The sequence below is a fragment of the Antechinus flavipes genome, chromosome 1, assembly GCF_016432865.1.
Source record: "Antechinus flavipes isolate AdamAnt ecotype Samford, QLD, Australia chromosome 1, AdamAnt_v2, whole genome shotgun sequence".
Taxonomy (NCBI): Eukaryota; Metazoa; Chordata; class Mammalia; order Dasyuromorphia; family Dasyuridae; genus Antechinus; species Antechinus flavipes.
The window spans coordinates 714,534,932-714,553,276 of NC_067398.1; the positions used below are offsets into that span (position 1 = coordinate 714,534,932).

Consider the following 18,345-nt stretch of genomic DNA (forward strand, 5'->3'; position numbering starts at 1 on the left):
GACGCGATGCTGCATCCGTGCATTTTCAGTCAGGGAGCCACCGCTCCCTGCTCTGCTTATCATAAGCCTTGGGAGTTGTGCATAATCACAACCTGCAACTCAGAAAGTTCTAGCCTCTGTCAGAGATTCTCCAGATTCAATGGAATTGGGGAATATTTAACAAAACAAGCAACAGCGCGCTGCAATAACTTTCAAGTCACACAAGCAACAAGATGGTGGCCCAGAGATTTTCTCTAAAGGAGAGAGTGTATGTCAAAGATAAAGCAACTTCAACTGTCTCTGCATCTCGGACATGATAAAAAAAATCCTCTAAAACATGAACTGCTGCTCACTGACTCTGAGCTCACTCAGCACCCCTTCCCCACCTCCTCCGGCAGACACGACACAGGCCTATGTCAAAGCCCGCCTTCATGCCCTGGTCCCCCTTCCTCTCTAATGCCATGAAGTCCTGTCTCCTAGCCAGCATGGCCATGGCCCTTCAGGAACAAAAGCCTGCAGGGGCTGCAGAATAGGAGCATCAGCGCTCGGGAGCGGGATCTGCTAGAGCTGGATCAGGGACCCAAGGAACAGAGGGAGCAGCCCCGGTAATGGAGTTGGACACCGTGCACGTTGTACCCTGTCCAGTATTCCACCAAGGCTGAGAGAAGGAGCCCAGCCTCCAGCTGAAGCCGGTTCTGACCACCTCAGAGCCGCTGGCAGAGACCTGGGCTGGTGAACTGGGAACTGCCCCGTGTGGGAGGAGGCTGAGATGCTCAGGAGGCTCCAGCCTCCAAGGAAACCACAGTCAGAGGAGAGGGCATCTGAAAGGGGGAAAGGGGCGGGGAAAGAAAGACTGAAATTACCAAAGGTTTCAGGAAGAAAACTTAGATTCCTTGAATGGAAGCAGATAAATCAACAGGAAAAACAGGAACAAAAGGAAATATGGCATCTAGATGTAGTGAGTGAGCTCAAGCATCTATGAATAAAACTACCAAAAAAAAAAGAAAAAAAGGAAATGATCCCTCTCTTGATTAGACAGAAGACCCTGTGGAATTTGAGTTCATTGTTTCTGACTGCTTCAAAAGGAAAATGGGAATTATGAAAGCATAATTTACAGTCTGCACGTACACCAAGCACACATAAATGGGCAGAATTTAAAAAAAAAAAAAACTTAAATCTGTAATGGCGGACCTCACCAGAGAAGAAAAAGAGAGGCTAGTTTGAGAATGCAAACATACGGAAGTGAAGGACATTCTAAAAGAGAAGAAGCAAAAAATAAGAACATTAAAAGGAAATATGTTTGTTATACAAGTAAAATATCTATCTGAAAGACCTACAAAGCTGAGCTTAACCATAAAAGCAAAATTCAATAATAAATTCACCAATAAGGAAGAATTGGAAACATTTTTCAAAAGAAAACCAGAAATGAAGAGGTTATGTGCTTCTCAAATACCCCAAATAGCAGAGTAAAGAGGCCAGTGGGGATTATGGACAGAACCTGGCAACACTCTGCCTGCAGGTGTTTTCTTTGGAGTTTGGGGGGTGTGTGTGAGGTGGAGGGGAATGATGGAAGGAGGAAGGGATGGAGAGAGAGGTGCTTTACATTATAGGAGGGCACATGATGGATGGTAAGAAGTATTACACCAGTGTCAAATCAAGGACTGACAATAAGGGAAAGGTGCCTCTGGGGTCTCAGAAAGAGAATGGGAATGAGTGGAAAGAAGGGAAGACTTGAAAAAGAAGGGAAAAGAAAAGAGGCCTTACTCTGAAAGTGGGAGGTTTGCCCTTCATCCAGTGTTCTTATGATTGATAAGAGCTGGCCAGTGAACAGAAAGGAGGATCTTACATTGGGTAAGGTCTGGGAGATTTAGTCCTTGAAAAGTCTCCTTGTTGAAAGGGAAGGGAGAAGTTAATTTGGAAACACTGGAGGTTCCAGCTAGTACCTAGAGGATGGGGAGAGCATGGACACAGGAAAGAGGTTTTCAGGCAAACGTGGAAGAAAAGATCATGAAGAAGGGATATAGATCATTGGTGGGCTGCATCGTCAGGGACGTGGTGAGGAGGGTCCCCACCATGGGGCGTTGCTAGATGGCACAGTATATATAAAGTGCTGGACCAGAAGTCAGGAAGATTTGAGTTTACATCTGGCGTGACCCTGGGAAAGCCACTCAATCTCTCTTTGCCTCAATTTCCTCATCTGTTAAATAATAATAATAGCACCTATCTCCGGCTGCTGTAAGCATCAATTGGGATAAAAATTGTAAAAGCAACTAGCATGGTTCCTGGCACATTGTAAGTGTTTGATAATATTGTTGCTTATATTTAATATATGATATATTGGCATTAATATCATTTATAAATAATCTATATTATCATACATAATATATTGACATATATATTGGCATATTCATAATTGACATTGTTCTAAAAATGAGACACAAGGAAAAAAGGGAATCCACAGAGTGAGCCCCACAAAGCAATGGCAGAAAGTTCCTAGAGGAGAAAGCTTAGAATGCATACTTTGTAAGCTTTGATAGCATGAAGAAGAGAGACCAGATGTTATAGAGATGATGAATCAAAGAGTGAGGGTCTAAAGTAAACAGAGAAGATGCATCATGAAGAGAGTCAAGAGTCCTCTTTTGGAAAGGGGCCCCAAAAAAAAATGAAATTTTAAAACAAAGCTGAAGGGGAAGCGAGGGTGAGGGAACATCAGATGAGAGGATAAGGACTTGGTATCCAAGATATATCTAAACAGGGAATATATATGACTAATAGCCATACTCCAATACTCCAATAGATAAATGGTGAAAGGATATAAAGAAAGAGTTTTCAAAAGAGCTGCAAAATGTTCTCAACCACATTTTTTAAAATGCTCTAAATTACTAATAATAAGATAAATACAAATTACACCTAGAAATTGGCTAAAAATGAAAACAATCATTGGGAGAAAATAGGTGGTGTCGGTGGAGCTGTGAAATGGTGACAGCCATTTTGGAAAGCAACTTGGAATTATGCAAACACTGACTAGAATATCTTTACCCTTTGAACCAGAAACTCCATTATTGAGTTTATGCCCCCAAAAAAGCCATTGATAAGAAGAAAGTCCCCATGTAATCCAAAATATTGATAGCAGCATTTTGCTATTGGCCAAGGATTGGAAACGAGATAGATGCCCATCGATTAGGGGATGGTGAAATATTTGAAGCGAATGAAGGGAATATAACTGGATTGTAAGAAATGATGAGTATGATAAACATGAAGAAAAACCGAAGCTATCTATATGAACTGATGCAGAGTGAAGTCAGCACAGCCAAGGAAACATCATATATAGTGCCTGCAGCATTGGAAAGATGATGCTGCACCGAAAAGTCAGAAGTCAAACTATCCAAATGATAAAGCTCCAAGTGGGCCTGGAATGAGGAGACATGAGAAGTCTCCCCCATCCTGCCCCTTCGTGGAGATGAGACGTCCACCGTCATCACATGCGACGTGGGTTTTTTTCGATGTATTGATCGGTTGTGCTGACTTCTTCCTCTCCAAAAGAAAATATATTTGTTTATGGATTGGCTCTCAGGGAAGATGAGGGGTACATGGGATGCTATGGGGATGTAAGAAACAAAATGTTAGTAGAAACATATTTGTTGAATGAGGGATGCTATGCAACATAGAGAGTGGGCCTTTGTCATTTTCTTTATTTACATGCAGGGATTACAGGGCTGTGTTTGTGAACTGGATTGCTCTAGATCCCTTATCCCTTGTTATCACTCTTAAGTCTTTTTGTCCCCCTTCTTCCTAGATGGAACGGCAGCGTTTGGCTCGAGAGAAGCAGATGAGGGAAGAGGCTGAGCGGACAAGGGATGAATTGGAGAGGAGGCTCTTACAATTGAAGGAGGAAGCCACTATGGCTAATGAAGCCTTGGTGAGTCCTTGGAGAGACTGACTCTACTTTGTGACACTGCTCAGGGTGAGGGGAAAAAGAGGGATCAGAGCTTTGAGGCTCTGGGTGGCGGTCCTGCTTCAGGTTGAGCCTGTCAAGATGGGGCAGAGGAATGGGCTGATGGAGGTGGACTGGATTGTCCCTTTTATCTGTAAATCCTGAGCTTCTCTCTTGTGCCACTAGACATTTTTAATCAGATTGAGAGTAGAAATGGCATTTTCCAACCTGGCATCCGAGAGGACCTGACAGCTCTGGGATTTCTCTTTGAGTCTAATAACTCTCCTTCTGAGGACATCCTCTGAGGCGGAACACCCAGATCCAGCTTCACTCTTTGCTCTCATTTTGCTGTACTTGTGTATTTCTCTTGTTACCATCAGAAGCAGACTTAGACTGCTTCGGGTCTTTTGTCTTCTTATGGATCCTTTTATTTTCATCAGATTCATCACCAGCTATATGCTTTTCCTGCTTTTCCACTTGCGAGCCAGTCTTTTGTATCAAAGAATGAAAAAGAGGACATAAGGCAAAAGTAAATCAACAAATCATCCGTGTCTTATAATATATATCATATTCTGTACGTGTATAGTTCCCAACTTCTGCAATAAGGGAAGAGTAGAATGTTCTCAAATCTGCTCCAGGCTAAGGCTTAGTTATTAGGATTTCACAGTGCTCTTTTGTTGTTGTTGTTCAATTATTTAGCTATGTCCAATTCTTCGTGACCCCCATGGATTATAACATGTCAGGCCCTTTTATTCTCCATCTCTTGAAATCTGTCCAAATTCATGACACTCTCTCCATCTCATCCTCTGCCATACCCTTTTCCTTTTGCCTTCAGTCTTTCCCAGCATCAGGGTCTTTTCCAGTGAGTCCTATTTTTTCATTAGATGGCCATAGTATTTAAGCTTCAGCTTCAGTATTTGACCTTCCCATGAATAGTCTGAATTAATTTAAGTATTGATTGATTTGCTCTGGTTGTCCAAAAGACTCTCAAAAGTCTTCTCCAGCTCCACAATTAAAGAGTATAAAAATAATATTAACATATGTATCGATTGTGATGATCAATTTTCTTTTTAGTCCCACTCTCACAGCCATACATTGCTACTAAACAAAACCCCACAGCTTGGACTATATGGATCTTTGTTGACAGTGTGATGTCTCTGCTTTTTAGTATGCTGTCCAGATTTGTCATAGCTTTCCTTCCAAGGAACAAGCGTCTTTTAATTTCATGGCTGCAGTCGCCGTCTGCAGTGATCTTTGAGCCCAAGAATATAAAATCGGACACTGCTTCCATTTCTTCTCTCTCTGTTTGCCAAGAACTACTTGCCAAGATTTTAGGGTTTTTTTAATATTAAGTTTCAAGCCAGCTTCTACATTCTCATCTTTTACCCTCATCCAGAGGCTTTTTAATTTTTCTTCATTTTCTGCCATATTTGTTTTCATCATGTGTAGTTTTCTTTTTTTTTTTCTTATTTCACTCTTTATAAGTTCATATAAGTCTTTCCTCACCTCTTTGAATTTTTAAGTCTGTAATTCCTTATAGTGCAGTAAGATTCCATCACATTCATGCCCCACACAGTATGTTTAAGCATTTCCTAGTGTTTTGTTGCCTACTTTGTTTTCCATTTTTCAGTATGACAAAAGTGCTGCTATGAATATTTTGGAATATATTAGACTTTTCTTTTTATCTTTAATGAATATTTTAGAATATATTAGAGTTTTCTTTTTATCTTTCACATCCTTGGGGTTAGATTGAATTTAAATAATGACATGATGAGACATTACAAGTCAACAAGCATTTATTAAGCACCTACTATGTGCCAGGTATGGTACTAAGCATTATAAATTCTACGTATACTGAGCTTCACATTACAAGTGATTGGGGATACAGTCCATGTAAAATAGCCAAAGCTTCATACTGCAGTTTTTCTTTTCTTTGATTCTATTTTATTTTCAGTTCTGAAAACTCTTAATTTCTCTTTTCCCTACCCCACTCATTGAAGAGGCAACAAAAACAAAACATATTACAGATAGGTATAATCATGCAAAACAGATCACAGTCAGTACTCTTGAGTGCATCAGCTCCCTATCTGGCAGAGTGTTTCATCATGACTTTCTTGAAATTGTGGTGGGTCATTGTGTTGATCAGAACTCCTAAATCTTTCAGAGTTGTTTATCTTTACAATGTTGTTATGTGATATATTTCTATCACGTTTAATATATATTGGATCACTTACCATCTAGGGGAGGAGGTGGGGGAAATTGGAGCACAAGGTTTTGCAAGGGTTAATGTTGAAAAATTATCCATGCCTATGTTTTGAAAATAAAAAGCTTTAATAAAAAAATTTTTTTAACTTTTAAAATATATTGTTATGTATAAAATGTTCTCTTGGTACTGTTCACTTCATTCTATATCAGTATAGTCTTCCCAGGTTTTCTGAAACCACCTCTTTTATCATTTCTTACGGCACAGTAATATTGCCTTATAGTAAATATACCATAATTTGCTTAGGCATTCCCCAGTTGATAGGCATTTCCTCAGTTTCTAATTCTTTACCATCACAAAAAAAAATCTACTGAAAATATTTGCCTGCTTATGGGTCCTGTATTTCTTTCTTTGATCTTTTTGGGTATAGACCTAGTAATAGCATTGATGGAACAAAGGGCACACACACTTTAATTGCTATTTAGGCGTAATTCCATATTGTTTTCCAGGATGGCAGAACCTGTTCACAGCTCCACCGTACTTGTTTTCCCACATCTCCTTCAGCACTTATCATTCCCTTTTTAAAATCATTTATCTGATGAATATGAGGTAGTGTATCAGAGTTGTTTTAATTTGTATTTCTCTATTAGTGATTTGGAACATTTTTGTATGATTTTGTCAATCAAGGAATGGCTCTTATTCTTATAAATTTGAATCTATTCCCTATATATTTAAGGAATTAGACCTTTATCAAAGAAACTTTCTCCAAAGATTATTTTCCCCACTTTCCTGTTTTTCTTCCAATTTTGACTGTATTGGGGGTTTTTTGGTACAAAAATCTTTTGATTTTATATAATCAAAATTATCCATTTTACCTCCTTTGAATATCCATATCTCTTGTTCGGTTATAAACTCTTCCCCTATCCGTAGATGTGACAACTGCTAATTTTCTTATGACATCACCCTTTATGTCTAAATCATGGGTCCATTTTGAACTTGTCTTGGTAGATAGAATAAGATATTAGACTATGTCTAGTTTCTGCTGGGCAATTTTCCAGTTTTCCTAACAGTTTTTGTTGAGCAGTGAATTCTTGCCTCAGTAGTTGGTATCTTTAGATTTATCAAACTGAACTCATTTACTACTGTATATTGTATACCTAATCTATTCCCTTGATCAACCTATTTGTTTCTTACCTACCACCAAAGTGTTTTGATTATACTTATAGTTTTGTGGCATAGGTTTAAATCTGATACTGCTAGACCTCCTTCCTTTCCTCTTTTTTCATTGACTCTTTTGCTATCCTTGACCTTTTATTTTAGATGATTTTTTTTTCCTAGCTCTTTAATGTAATTCTTTGATACTTTGATTGGTATGGCACTGATTAATAGATTGTCTAGTTCCTAGGCAGTGGTTGACATTTAGTAGACATTTAATGAATGCTTATTGACTGACTGGGATTGTCATTTTTATTATATTGGCTTGTCCTGCTCATGAATAATTATTACTCCAGTTATTTAGGCCTGTCTTTATTTGGGTAAAGAGTATTTTGCAATTGTGTTTAAATAACTTATATGTGTTTCTTGTCAAGATGATTCCCAAGTATTTAATATTATCCATAGTTATTTTAAGTGAAATTGTTTCTTTTTTCTAGATTTTGTTGTTAATTTACAGAAAGCTAGTGATTTTTGTGGGTTTATTTTGTGTTAAAGTTATTCGTTGTTGCAAAAAGTGATTATTTTGTTTCTTCTTTGCCAGTGCTTATTCTGTTCAATTCTTTTTTTCCTCATCTTATTGCTACATATTTAGCATTTCTAGTACATTGTAGAATAGTAATGGTTACAAAGGACATCCTTGCTTCACTCCTGATCTTATTGGAAAGATTTCTGACTTGTCCCCATTACAGAGAATGCTTGCTTTTGGTCTTATATACTACTTATCATTTTAAGGAGACTTGTTTTCCCGTATCTCCTCCAGGATTTATCTTAAGTAAAATTTTGAAGTGACAGAGTCAGAGGGAAACATTTATCCAGATAACTTAGGGGGACTGCAAGAGAGGGTTGGACACAGACCCAAGTGTGGCAAGGCTACAGCAGTAAGTATTGGAGCTGACCACCACAGTAGCACTAGCATCAGTTTGGGGAGCTCTTAATCTGGAGATAGTAAGGAGGCTAAAACAAATGATCACAAATTGATTTCAGGGGATCCTTTGCTGGAGTTGAGTACAGTTGGTATTGACTGGCAACTCTGTTATCCATAATCAGTTCTGGGTCAAGTTCCAAGATAGAGAGGAGTTTTTGTGATTGACAAAGGAGTAGGTACCCCAGTCACAGTTCTAGGGCCAAGAGAAACACTAGCATTTGCAACTGCAAAAGAGCAGTGCAAAGAGAGCAGTTACCACATGTCTCCCGGGATCATACCACCTTGAAAGCATCAAAAACTTGCAGACTCCTAGAACTAGCTCTGAAAATAAAAGCATGAAAAGAAAAAGAAAAGCATTAAAAATCTGAAACTTACAACAGTGTTGTCCCTCCCCAAGATGAGCAGAACCCAACTTTAACATAAAGTTCAAAGTCAAGAAATAGGCTGGAAAAATGAGTGCATAACAAAAAAAAAAAGGAACTTGACCATAAAAAGCAGGGAAGTCCAAAATCTAAAAGAAGACTTCCGTCCAAAAACAACTACAAACTGAACCTCAAAGAAAATTACTAATTGGACCCAAGGCCAGCAAGAATTCCTAGAAGACTTAAAAAAAAGAGATAAGTAGTAGAGACAAAATTGGAGGTGGGAGTGGGGAGCAGATATGATAAGAGAATTAACAGCATGGTAAAAGAGGCACAAAAAAAATACTGAAGAAAATATCACTTTAAAAAACATAATTGATCTAATGATAAAAGACATAAAAACTCACTGAAGAAAAAAAAATTCCTTCAAAGCAGAATTGACCAAATGAAAAATGTACAAAATAATTCCTTAAAAATTAAAATTGGGCAAGTGGAAGTTAATGGTTCCATGAGACATCAAGAAACAATAAAGGTTGTTTTTTTTTTTTTAATGAAGAAATAGAAGAAAATGTGAGATGTCTTTGGAAAAACAACTGACCTGGAAAATAAATTGAGAGAGAATTTAATTTAGGCATCATATTTCAAGAAATTATCAAGGATAACTGCCCTGATATTTTAGATCCAAATAGTAAACTAGAAATCGAAGGAATCCAATAATCACGTTTTGAAAGAGAGCCTAGAATCAAAAATCTCAGGAATATTATAGCCAAATTGAAGATCTCTGAAGTCAAGCAGCCATAAAGAAATAATTCATATGTTGTGTAGCCACTGTCCAGAGCATACAAGTTTTACCAGCTTTCATGTTAAAAGAGCAGAAGGCTTGGAATATGATATTCCAGAAAGCAAAGTAGCCAGGATTATAACCAAGAATAACCTTTCCAGCAAAGCTGAGTAATCTTTCAGGGGTAAAATAGACATTTAACAAAATAGAGAACTTTCAAGCATTCCTGATAAAAGAACCGCAACTGAATAGAAAATTTAACATTCAAACACAAGACTCAAGAGAAACATAAAAAGATAGATAGGAAAGAGAAATCATAAAGGACACAATAAGGTTAAACTGTATGGGATTAAACCAAATGGGAAGATAACATTTATCATTATTGAGCAGTTAGAAGGAGTCTGCATAAACAGAGGGCATAGATATAAGTCAATTATGTTAGGATAATGTCAAAAAAAAATGAAAGGGTGAGAAAGAAGTATGCACTAAAGAGGGAGAGGGAGACTGGGGAAAATTTTCTCATTAAAGAGGAATGCAAGAAAGCATTTTTATAATGTAGGGGTAAATGATCTGATCAATACAATGATCCGTGACAGTTCCAAAGGACTTGTAATGAAAAAATGCTATCCACCTCCAGAGAGAGAACCGATGAGTTCTGAGTGCAAATTGAAGTATAATTTTCCCACTTTCTTTATCTTTTTGTTTTGTTTTGCAGTGTAGCTAATATGAAAATGTGTTTTGCTTGATTTCACACGTATAATTGTTTGCCTTCTCAGTGGGTGGGTGAGGATTAGGAGGGAGAGAGAGAGAGATCTGGAACTCAAAATTTTAAAAAGAACAAAATATTAAAAAGAAATAGTAAATTTAAGGAAAAAAGGAAAGCTGTTTATTTCTATGCTGTTTATTTTTTACATTTGTCTTTTTAAGAGGAATGAATGTTGTATTTTATAACAAAAAAAATACCCTTTTCTACATTTACTCAAATAATCATGAATTTTTGTTTTTGTTATTAATATGTTCAGTTATATTTATAGTCTTCCTAATATTGAACCATTACCACATTTCTGATCAAGAGCCACCATTGTCTGTAAGGGGCACAAGTTAGAAGTCTTTCCAGTAAGATTAGAGTTAAACAAAAATGTCCATTATCACCATTAGTATTCAATAACCAGCATGAGCCTAGTGATGATTTTTGTGATGTATTCCTGTAGATTCCTTGCTAATATTTTATTTTAAAATCTAAAATGTAATTTAGTTTAAGATTATGGTAATTGTTCTATATTTTCTTTCTTTGTTTTGGTTGTTCCTAGTCAGGTATTAAAATATATTTGTATTATAGAAAGAGTTTAGTAGGATCCCTTCTTTATCTGTTTCTTTTTAAAAAATACTTTATATAGTATTGGAATTAATTGTTCTTTAAATCTTTGGTAGAATTCACTTGTAAATCCATCTCACTTGTAAATCCTGATGTGTGTGTGTGTTTTGTTGTTATTCATTTATGATTTATTCATTTTCTTTTTCTAAATAAAATAATGTAATATTCTACTTCCTGTTCTATTCACCTGGGCAATTTATAATTTGGTAAATATTGCTCCATGTCATTTATATTGTTATGTAGTAGGGCAAAATAACTTCTAATCATTGCTTTTAGTTCATCTTTATTGGTCATGAATTTATCTTTTTCATTTTTGATGCTGGTAATCTTTTTCTTTTCTAAAAAATTAAATTAGTTAATGGCATATTTATTTTCTCAATTTTTTTTCAAAGTCCAGCTTCTAGTTTATTTATAAATTCATTGAGATTTTTCTTTCTTTTTTCCCTTTCTCCCCTTCAATTTTCAGGATTTCTGTTTTGGTTTTCATTTAAAAGTTTTTAATTATGTTGGTTTTCTAATTTATTTTAATTTTACGCCCAATTTGTTTCGCTTTTATTTTGATGAAAGAATTTCAAAATATAAATTTTTTTCAAGTATGATTTTGTCTGAATTCCAAAATTTGAGATCATGATTGCTATCCCTGTTTTTTTTACTTCATCTGAAATGTAATAGACTCTGCTCCAGCCCTTTAAGTAACTCTGTGTGTATCTTTATATTTCGGTATGACTCTTATAAACAACATATTGTTGGGGTCTGGATCTTAATCCATCCTCTTCTTTTATATGGAAGAGTTCATTCTATTCATGTTTGCAGTTATGATTGCTGACTCTGTATTTCCATCCTAATTCTCTCATGCTTTTCTTCTCTCCCCCCTCTCACCCCGCCCCGCCGTTCCCTCTTTGTTTTGTTTCTAATGCCTCCTTTAACTTATCCTCCCACTTATTTACCTCTTAACCTTAGTTTTTGATAGAATGTATTTCTGTACCCAACTGTGTATTAATTGTATATTCTTCCCTCCTTTAGCTAGATGAGATGAAAGTGCAGTTCAAGTGTAGTTCCCTACTGCCACTTTCTTATAAGATAAATCCTTTTATGCAGATCCCATTTAGTTGAGATAATTTTCTCTATATTTCTCTCATACCAATCAGACTCCCAAGAAACTATTTTAATGATCTAGAAAAAATAACAACAAAATTCATATGGAAGAACAAAAGATCGAGAATCTCAAAGGAATTAATAAAAAAAAAAATCAAATGAAAGTGGCCTAGCTGTACCTGATCTAAAACTATATTAATAAGCAACAGTCACCAAAACCATTTGGTATTGGCTAAGAAATAGACTAGTTGATCAGTGCAATAGGTTAGGTTCACAAGACAAAATAGACAATAACTATAGCAATCTAGTGTTTGAAAAATCCAAAGATCCCAATTTTTGGGATAAGAATTCATTATTTGACAAAAACTGCTGGGAAAACTGGAAATTAGTATGGCAGAAATTAGGCATGGCCCCACACTTAACACCGTATACCAAGATAAGATCAAAATGGGTCCATGATTTAGGCATAAAGAACGAGACTATAAATAAATTAGAGGAACATAGGATAGTATACCTCTCAGACTTGTGGAGGAGGAAGGAGTTTGTGACCAAAGATGAACTAGAGATTATTATTGATCACAAAATAGAGAATTTTGATTATATCAAATTAAAAAGCCTTTGTACAAACAAAATTCATACAAACAAGATTAGAAGGGAAGCAACAAACTGGGAAAATATTTTTACAGTCAAAGGTTCTGATAAAGGCCTCATTTCCAAAATATTTAGAGAATTGAGTCTAATGTATAAGAAATCAAGCCATTCTCTAATTGATAAATGGTCAAAGGATATGAACAGACAATTTTCAGATGATGAAATTGAAACGATTTCCACTCTATATTTCTTTCATTTCTCTCCTCTCCTCATGCATTCCTCTTCCTCACCTTTTCCATCTTCTGTAGAGGTCATCCACCATCACAGAATCACACCAAAGCACTCTAATTAGACTTCTTCTAGGATTCCTAGTGAGGACAAAACGCTAAGAAACTGCATCTCTCATCTTCCCACATAAGAATGTATACATTTTAACTGTCAGTTGTGATTTCTCACTTAATGTTTACCCTTTTTATCTTTCTGTTAACTCATGTTTATCAAATTATCTATTCAGTTCTAGGCTTTTAATCAGAAATGCTGGAAATTCTGCTTTATTAAAAGTCTTTTTTGTTCCTATAGGATTATGCTCAGTTTTGTTGAGTAGATTATTCTTTTTACAAGGCTAAATTCTTTGTCTTTTGAAATGTTGTATTTCAAGCTCTCTGTTCTTTCATAGTGGTGGCTGTTTAATCATGTGTGCTTCTGACTGGGGCTCCTTGATACTTGAATTCTTTCTATCTGACTACTTGCATTATTTTGGTTCCTCCCTTCACCTGGGAACTTTGAGTTTGGGTTTTGATATTCCTGAAATTTTCATTTTGGTGTTTCTTCAAAAGAGAAAATCTTTCCTTTTCTACTTTGTGCTCTAATATCTAAGATAGTAGATAGTTTTATGATTTCTTAAATATTCTAATTCAATTTTTGTTTTGTTTTGCTTATGATTTTCAGGTAGTTCACTGGTTCTTAAATTATCTCTCTACTCAATCTGTTTTTCAGGTCATGTTTTCTTCTTCTATTCTCTTCATATTTTCGTCAGTGTTTTAACTTTGTTTTTATTATTCCTGATATCTCATGGAATCATTAGTTTCTATCTTTTAAATTCTATCTTTTAAATTAAATTTTTCTTTTAAAAAGTTACTTTCTTCAGTAAGGTTTTGAACATATTTTACTAAGCTGTTAATTTTCTTTTCACATTTTCCTCCTACCTTTTCTTTTGCTTTCTTTTTTTGTTTTGTTTTGTTTTTCTTTTGATTTCTAAAATAATTTTTAAGGTCTTTAAACTTTGCTTCAATTCGCCTAGATATTCTTATTGGACTTGTGTCTAACTTGCATTTTCTTTGAGATTTTGTAGGCATTTTATTTATTTGTTTGTTTTTTTGCTGAGGCAATTGGGGTTAGGTGACCTGCCCAGGGTCACATAGTTAGGAAATGTCACATTTGAACTCAGCTCCTCCTGACTTCAGGGTTGGTGCTCTATCCACTGTGCCAACTAGCTGCCCCTATAGGCGGTTTTTTTTTTTTTAATCTTTTTCTTTGTGTCATCAGCATTATCTGTTGCCATAATAGTTCTTACGCTTATTCTTTAAGCAGTTTCTTAACTTCGGACTTCATGATAATTCTGGGCTTTATGTACTTGTGTTGGGAGGAGGTTTTGGCCTGAGCTTCTGCTCTTTTATGTCCATCTGCTGCTTTTTCAGCTCAGACTGAGGGCCTGCAGATTTTTCATGCCCCTCAAAGTGATGTGTCCAGAGCAAGATCTGCTCTCTGAGCTCTGCGAGTTCTTCTCCAGATCTGCTCTGCTGGCTTGTCCCTTATTGCAAATTTCAGCAGCCTGCGACTGGATTCAGCTGCTGTTGGCCCCCTGGGAGGTTCTGCAGGTTCAGAGTCTCCGACCCACTGACAACCCCTTTGATCTGGGATGCTGCTCTCTACTCCTCATCTCCTGGGATCAGAGTCGTCCAGCTGCTCTGTGCTCCCCAGAAACTGGGGCGACTCTTTCCTCCACCTTGTATCCATAACCCGAATCGGGGATCGGCTCACAGAAGTGCTCAGCGGTGCTCATTCCTGCACCCACCTCTGGTTCAGTGATCAACGGAGCTTCTGCTCTGAGACCTTTTCATTTCCCTCTTTGAGTCCCTCGGGACTTGCTGCCATTTCATACACGCCCTGCTGGCAAGACTCCATCCCTGATACTCTCCTTCAGATCTCCCTGAGTGTCTTTATGCCCTAGGACTTTTTCTTGACTTTCCTAATCAATATTCATTCTGATGCATTATCTGGATCTTTGTGGAGGTATTGAGGAGGGAGGAGCTAAACTCTTAATTCTTCCTCTCCTTCCTCCACAGTTGTTTTATACTCATCCTTCTAGTATAGTTTGTAGATTCTCCTTTTCCCAGCAAGGCATATAGGGTTTGCCCAAATGTGGTTCCTTCCAATGGCATTTCCCCAAAGCTGGTCTCCATTTCTTTCACCGGTAGCTAGTATTTATACAGAGCTCTGAAGTTTGAAAAGTACTTTAAAGATATTTTCTCAATTGATCCTCACAACCTTGAAGGAGGTGCTATTATTATCCCATTTTACAGCTTAGAAGAAGCTGAGGCAAACAGTGAAGTGACTGGCCCATAGTCACAAGGCTAAGAAGTATTTGAGGTCACATTTGAACTTGAGTCAGTTGCAACCGAATGGATAGGGTAGCCTCTTAGCAGCTGTGACCCGAACCATCCCGAGATCTGATGTCTGCTGTTGAGGTCACGTCTCTCCTCACAAGTGGAGTCCATCCCTAATGGGAAGCTTGTAACCTTTCAGATGCGGTCCGAGGAGACGGCTGACCTGCTGGCAGAAAAGGCCCAGATCACAGAGGAGGAGGCAAAGCTCTTAGCTCAGAAGGCAGCCGAGGCCGAGCAGGAGATGCAGCGGGTCAAGGCCACGGCCATTAGGACGGAGGAGGAAAAGCGCCTGATGGAGCAGAAGGTGCTGGAGGCTGAGATGCTGGCGCTGAAGATGGCTGAGGAGTCCGAGAGGAGGTCAGTTGGGCTCCAGAGCCACCCGTCTCCATGTTCCCAATAAGCCCAGAGACCAATGGGCGTAATGTTTTCTTGTTGGCCATGTGACTGGTCAGGGAGGTCAGCCCTTGTAGCTTCTGGCTTTTTCCAGTTCAGGGCTTGGCTGGGATTGGTCTCAAGATCCTTAATTGCACTGTTGTGTTATTATAGGTGGGAAGTAGCAACCCAATCCCCTCGCCAGCCCACCCCGAGCTGGGTCAGCTCTGAGGTGAGAGGGCCCAGGATGCAGGCAGTCATCCTCGGGGGAGGAAGAATATTGGTTTGGGACAGCTGTTGGCTTTTCTTTTGCATTTAAGGGTTATAAATCACCTTCTTCTTGTGAGATAAACAGGTATTATTATCCCTGTTTTACAGAAGAGAAAAATAAGGCTCATGGAGAGGTTCAATACTTTGCCCAGGGTCACACAGCTACATAGGACAGAAGCCCAGGGGTCACACAGCTACATGGGACAGAAGCAAAATGCAAAGCCATTTCTCTTGGCACCGGGCCCAGCTCTTTCCTCCTGCCTCAGGTGTGAGGGCAATTTTTGCAGGTCTCTCTTACTTTGAAATTCCTATTTGCTCACTTTAAAACATTTATTTTTATTCCATATTATTTTCAGATTTACCACGTAAGGAAAGTGTGTCTTTTTATATGTAATGGGAGAAAATTTCCTTCCCCATGCAAAAAGATCTGTTGAATCTCGGGACAGGAAACAGGATCTTTCTCATTCATTTTTAAGGCAGCAGGTCCTAACCTGGTGCCTTTTTGCTCCCCTACAAAATTGTCTTTACTCTCAGTCTCAGGCCACTGAGCAGCCGGGAGCTCTCCTTGGTGGCTGTGGCCTTTTGTGTTTCGCCAAGTAAGGATTCCTATCTGTCAGACCAGATGTAGACCTCTGGCACGGGGACATAGTGCCATGTCTTCTTCTAGCCTGTGCCAAAGGAGGCTCCATAATGTGTGGAGCTCTGGATCTGGAGTCAGGAACAACTGGGACTGCTCTTCCTAGCTAGGTGACCCTGGGCACATGCATCCCTTGAGTATATTAAGAAATACAGAGTAATTTTGAAGAAGGAAGCACTTGTAGCTGAAGGGGATAAAAACAGGCCTGACAGTGTGTGTGGAGGCAGACCGATCTTAAAAGGAAACAAGGGAAGTTGTTATTCCTCAGGTTCCCTTTTAGTCTGTCTCGTACCTTGCAATCTTTGCACAAATGATGATGATTTTGTTGCCAGGTCTTTTTTTATCTCTCTGCTATTATGTAGATTTCTTCATATCACCCGCACTGAATTTCAAATATAAAATTCTGAATTTGCAGTTTTTTTTTTAAATCAGCCAAACCATTATGGACTGAGACAAGGTCTGGAAGCTGTCTGTATAAAAAAAGTCAGAAGGTGTCAGACTCACGATGTGGCGATCAAAAGCTCATACAGACAGGAGGCCTCATTCATAGAAAGCTGACGTAGTTTCTTGTACTGGCCTGCTGAGACCCCCTCTGGTTAGTGTTTCCAGGGGTGCAGGCCGTGAGGATTGGATAGTGATCCATGGGATGCAAGGAAAACCTGGGAGGAGATGCCGGCTTCAGAAGGCAGAGCCGGGCTTGGAAGGAAGCTGTGTTAGTCTGTCCCCGCAGCGGGACCTGCCTCGGGAGGGCCCGGGCCCCTGGGCCTGCTTCTCCACATGGAGACTGGCCACTTGTCAGCCCAGCGCCCTCAGAGCTTCCTAACTGGGCAGCCCCAGGCAGGGGCCTCACCTTTGGCTCTTCTTCCATAGAATGAAGGGAACGATGGCCCTCCACTGCGGCCCGAGGATCACAGTGATCTGGTGTGATGTTACACAGAGTTACCGGGCCTCTGGGCCTGGCTGGAGGGGCCTCGGAGGCATTGAGCCCACCCCCCTCATTTCACAGTGGGCCTTAGGGGCTGAGCCGGAGTGCCAGCCTGGTCCTCCGCCCGAGAATGGTGCCTCATTCCTTTTCTGCTTCTCTCTTCCTGTAGAGCAAAAGAGGCTGATCAGCTGAAGCAGGACCTGCAGGAGGCCAGAGAGTCCGAGAGAAGAGCAAAGCAGAAGCTCTTAGAGATCACCAGCAAGGCTTCCTACCCGGTGAGGGCCGTCCTGGGGCTGAGCTTTGGCCTGGGCCCCTCTTGGAGCTTCTCTCTGTCTCTGTTTCCTCCTCTGGCCCTGGCCCGCTCCCCCTGAACCTGGGGGGATTGGGGCAGGGGGGAGGTTCTCGTGGGAGCGGTGTGTGCCGCGGGCCGTCTAACCGGAGCTCTCTCCCCAGCCCCCCGTGAGCTCGAGCGCCCCAGCCCTGCCGCCCGACGTGCCCGGCTTCGGTCTCATTGGCGAGAGCCTGTCCTTTGACTTTAAGGACACTGACATGAAGCGGCTCTCCATGGAGATTGAGAAGGAGAAGTAAGTCCCTTACGCGTCTGCCTTGCGTCCGCGGCGGCCGGAATGATGGATTTAGCTTTGAGGGAGCCTAAGCCTTCTCAGAGTCCCTTTGGAACGCGGGCCGGCAGACGAGGGCCGGCTTCTCTCCTCCCGGAGGATCATAGAAAAAGAGGCATGTGGTGTCTGCTGGAGACAAGGGGCCCTCATAACCAGGGGGAGCCCCCTGGGGCGCCCTTGTTCTTCTCCTAAGTGCGTCCTCTGGAGGGCTGCTGGTATCCATGCTTAAGGCTCTCCTGGAGGGGACTGAGCCCAGGCGGAGACCAGTGTGACCCAGGCCAGCCCAGCTGGGCCCAGAGCCAGGGCGGGGCCGTGGCTGTCACTGCTCTGTCCGCTCCTTTTAGGGCCAGGCTGCAGCGAGCTGGTGCTGAGTGAGGGGGAGTCCTGCCGGGGGG

At 39.8% G+C, this 18,345-nt stretch overlaps 1 protein-coding gene across 2 annotated transcripts in view; it reads left to right on the top strand.

Moving 5' to 3' along the window:
* NF2 (NF2, moesin-ezrin-radixin like (MERLIN) tumor suppressor) overlaps positions 1–18,345 on the top strand; it is a 101,444-nt gene that overhangs the window by 67,315 nt on the left and 15,784 nt on the right. For both annotated transcript variants that reach the window (XM_051973078.1, XM_051973077.1), the window contains exons 11-14: positions 3,776–3,898; positions 15,266–15,483; positions 17,500–17,605; positions 17,784–17,914. In XM_051973078.1, the coding sequence (XP_051829038.1) occupies positions 3,776–3,898; positions 15,266–15,483; positions 17,500–17,605; positions 17,784–17,914 (578 nt within the window). The remainder of the gene's footprint in view (positions 1–3,775; positions 3,899–15,265; positions 15,484–17,499; positions 17,606–17,783; positions 17,915–18,345) is intronic.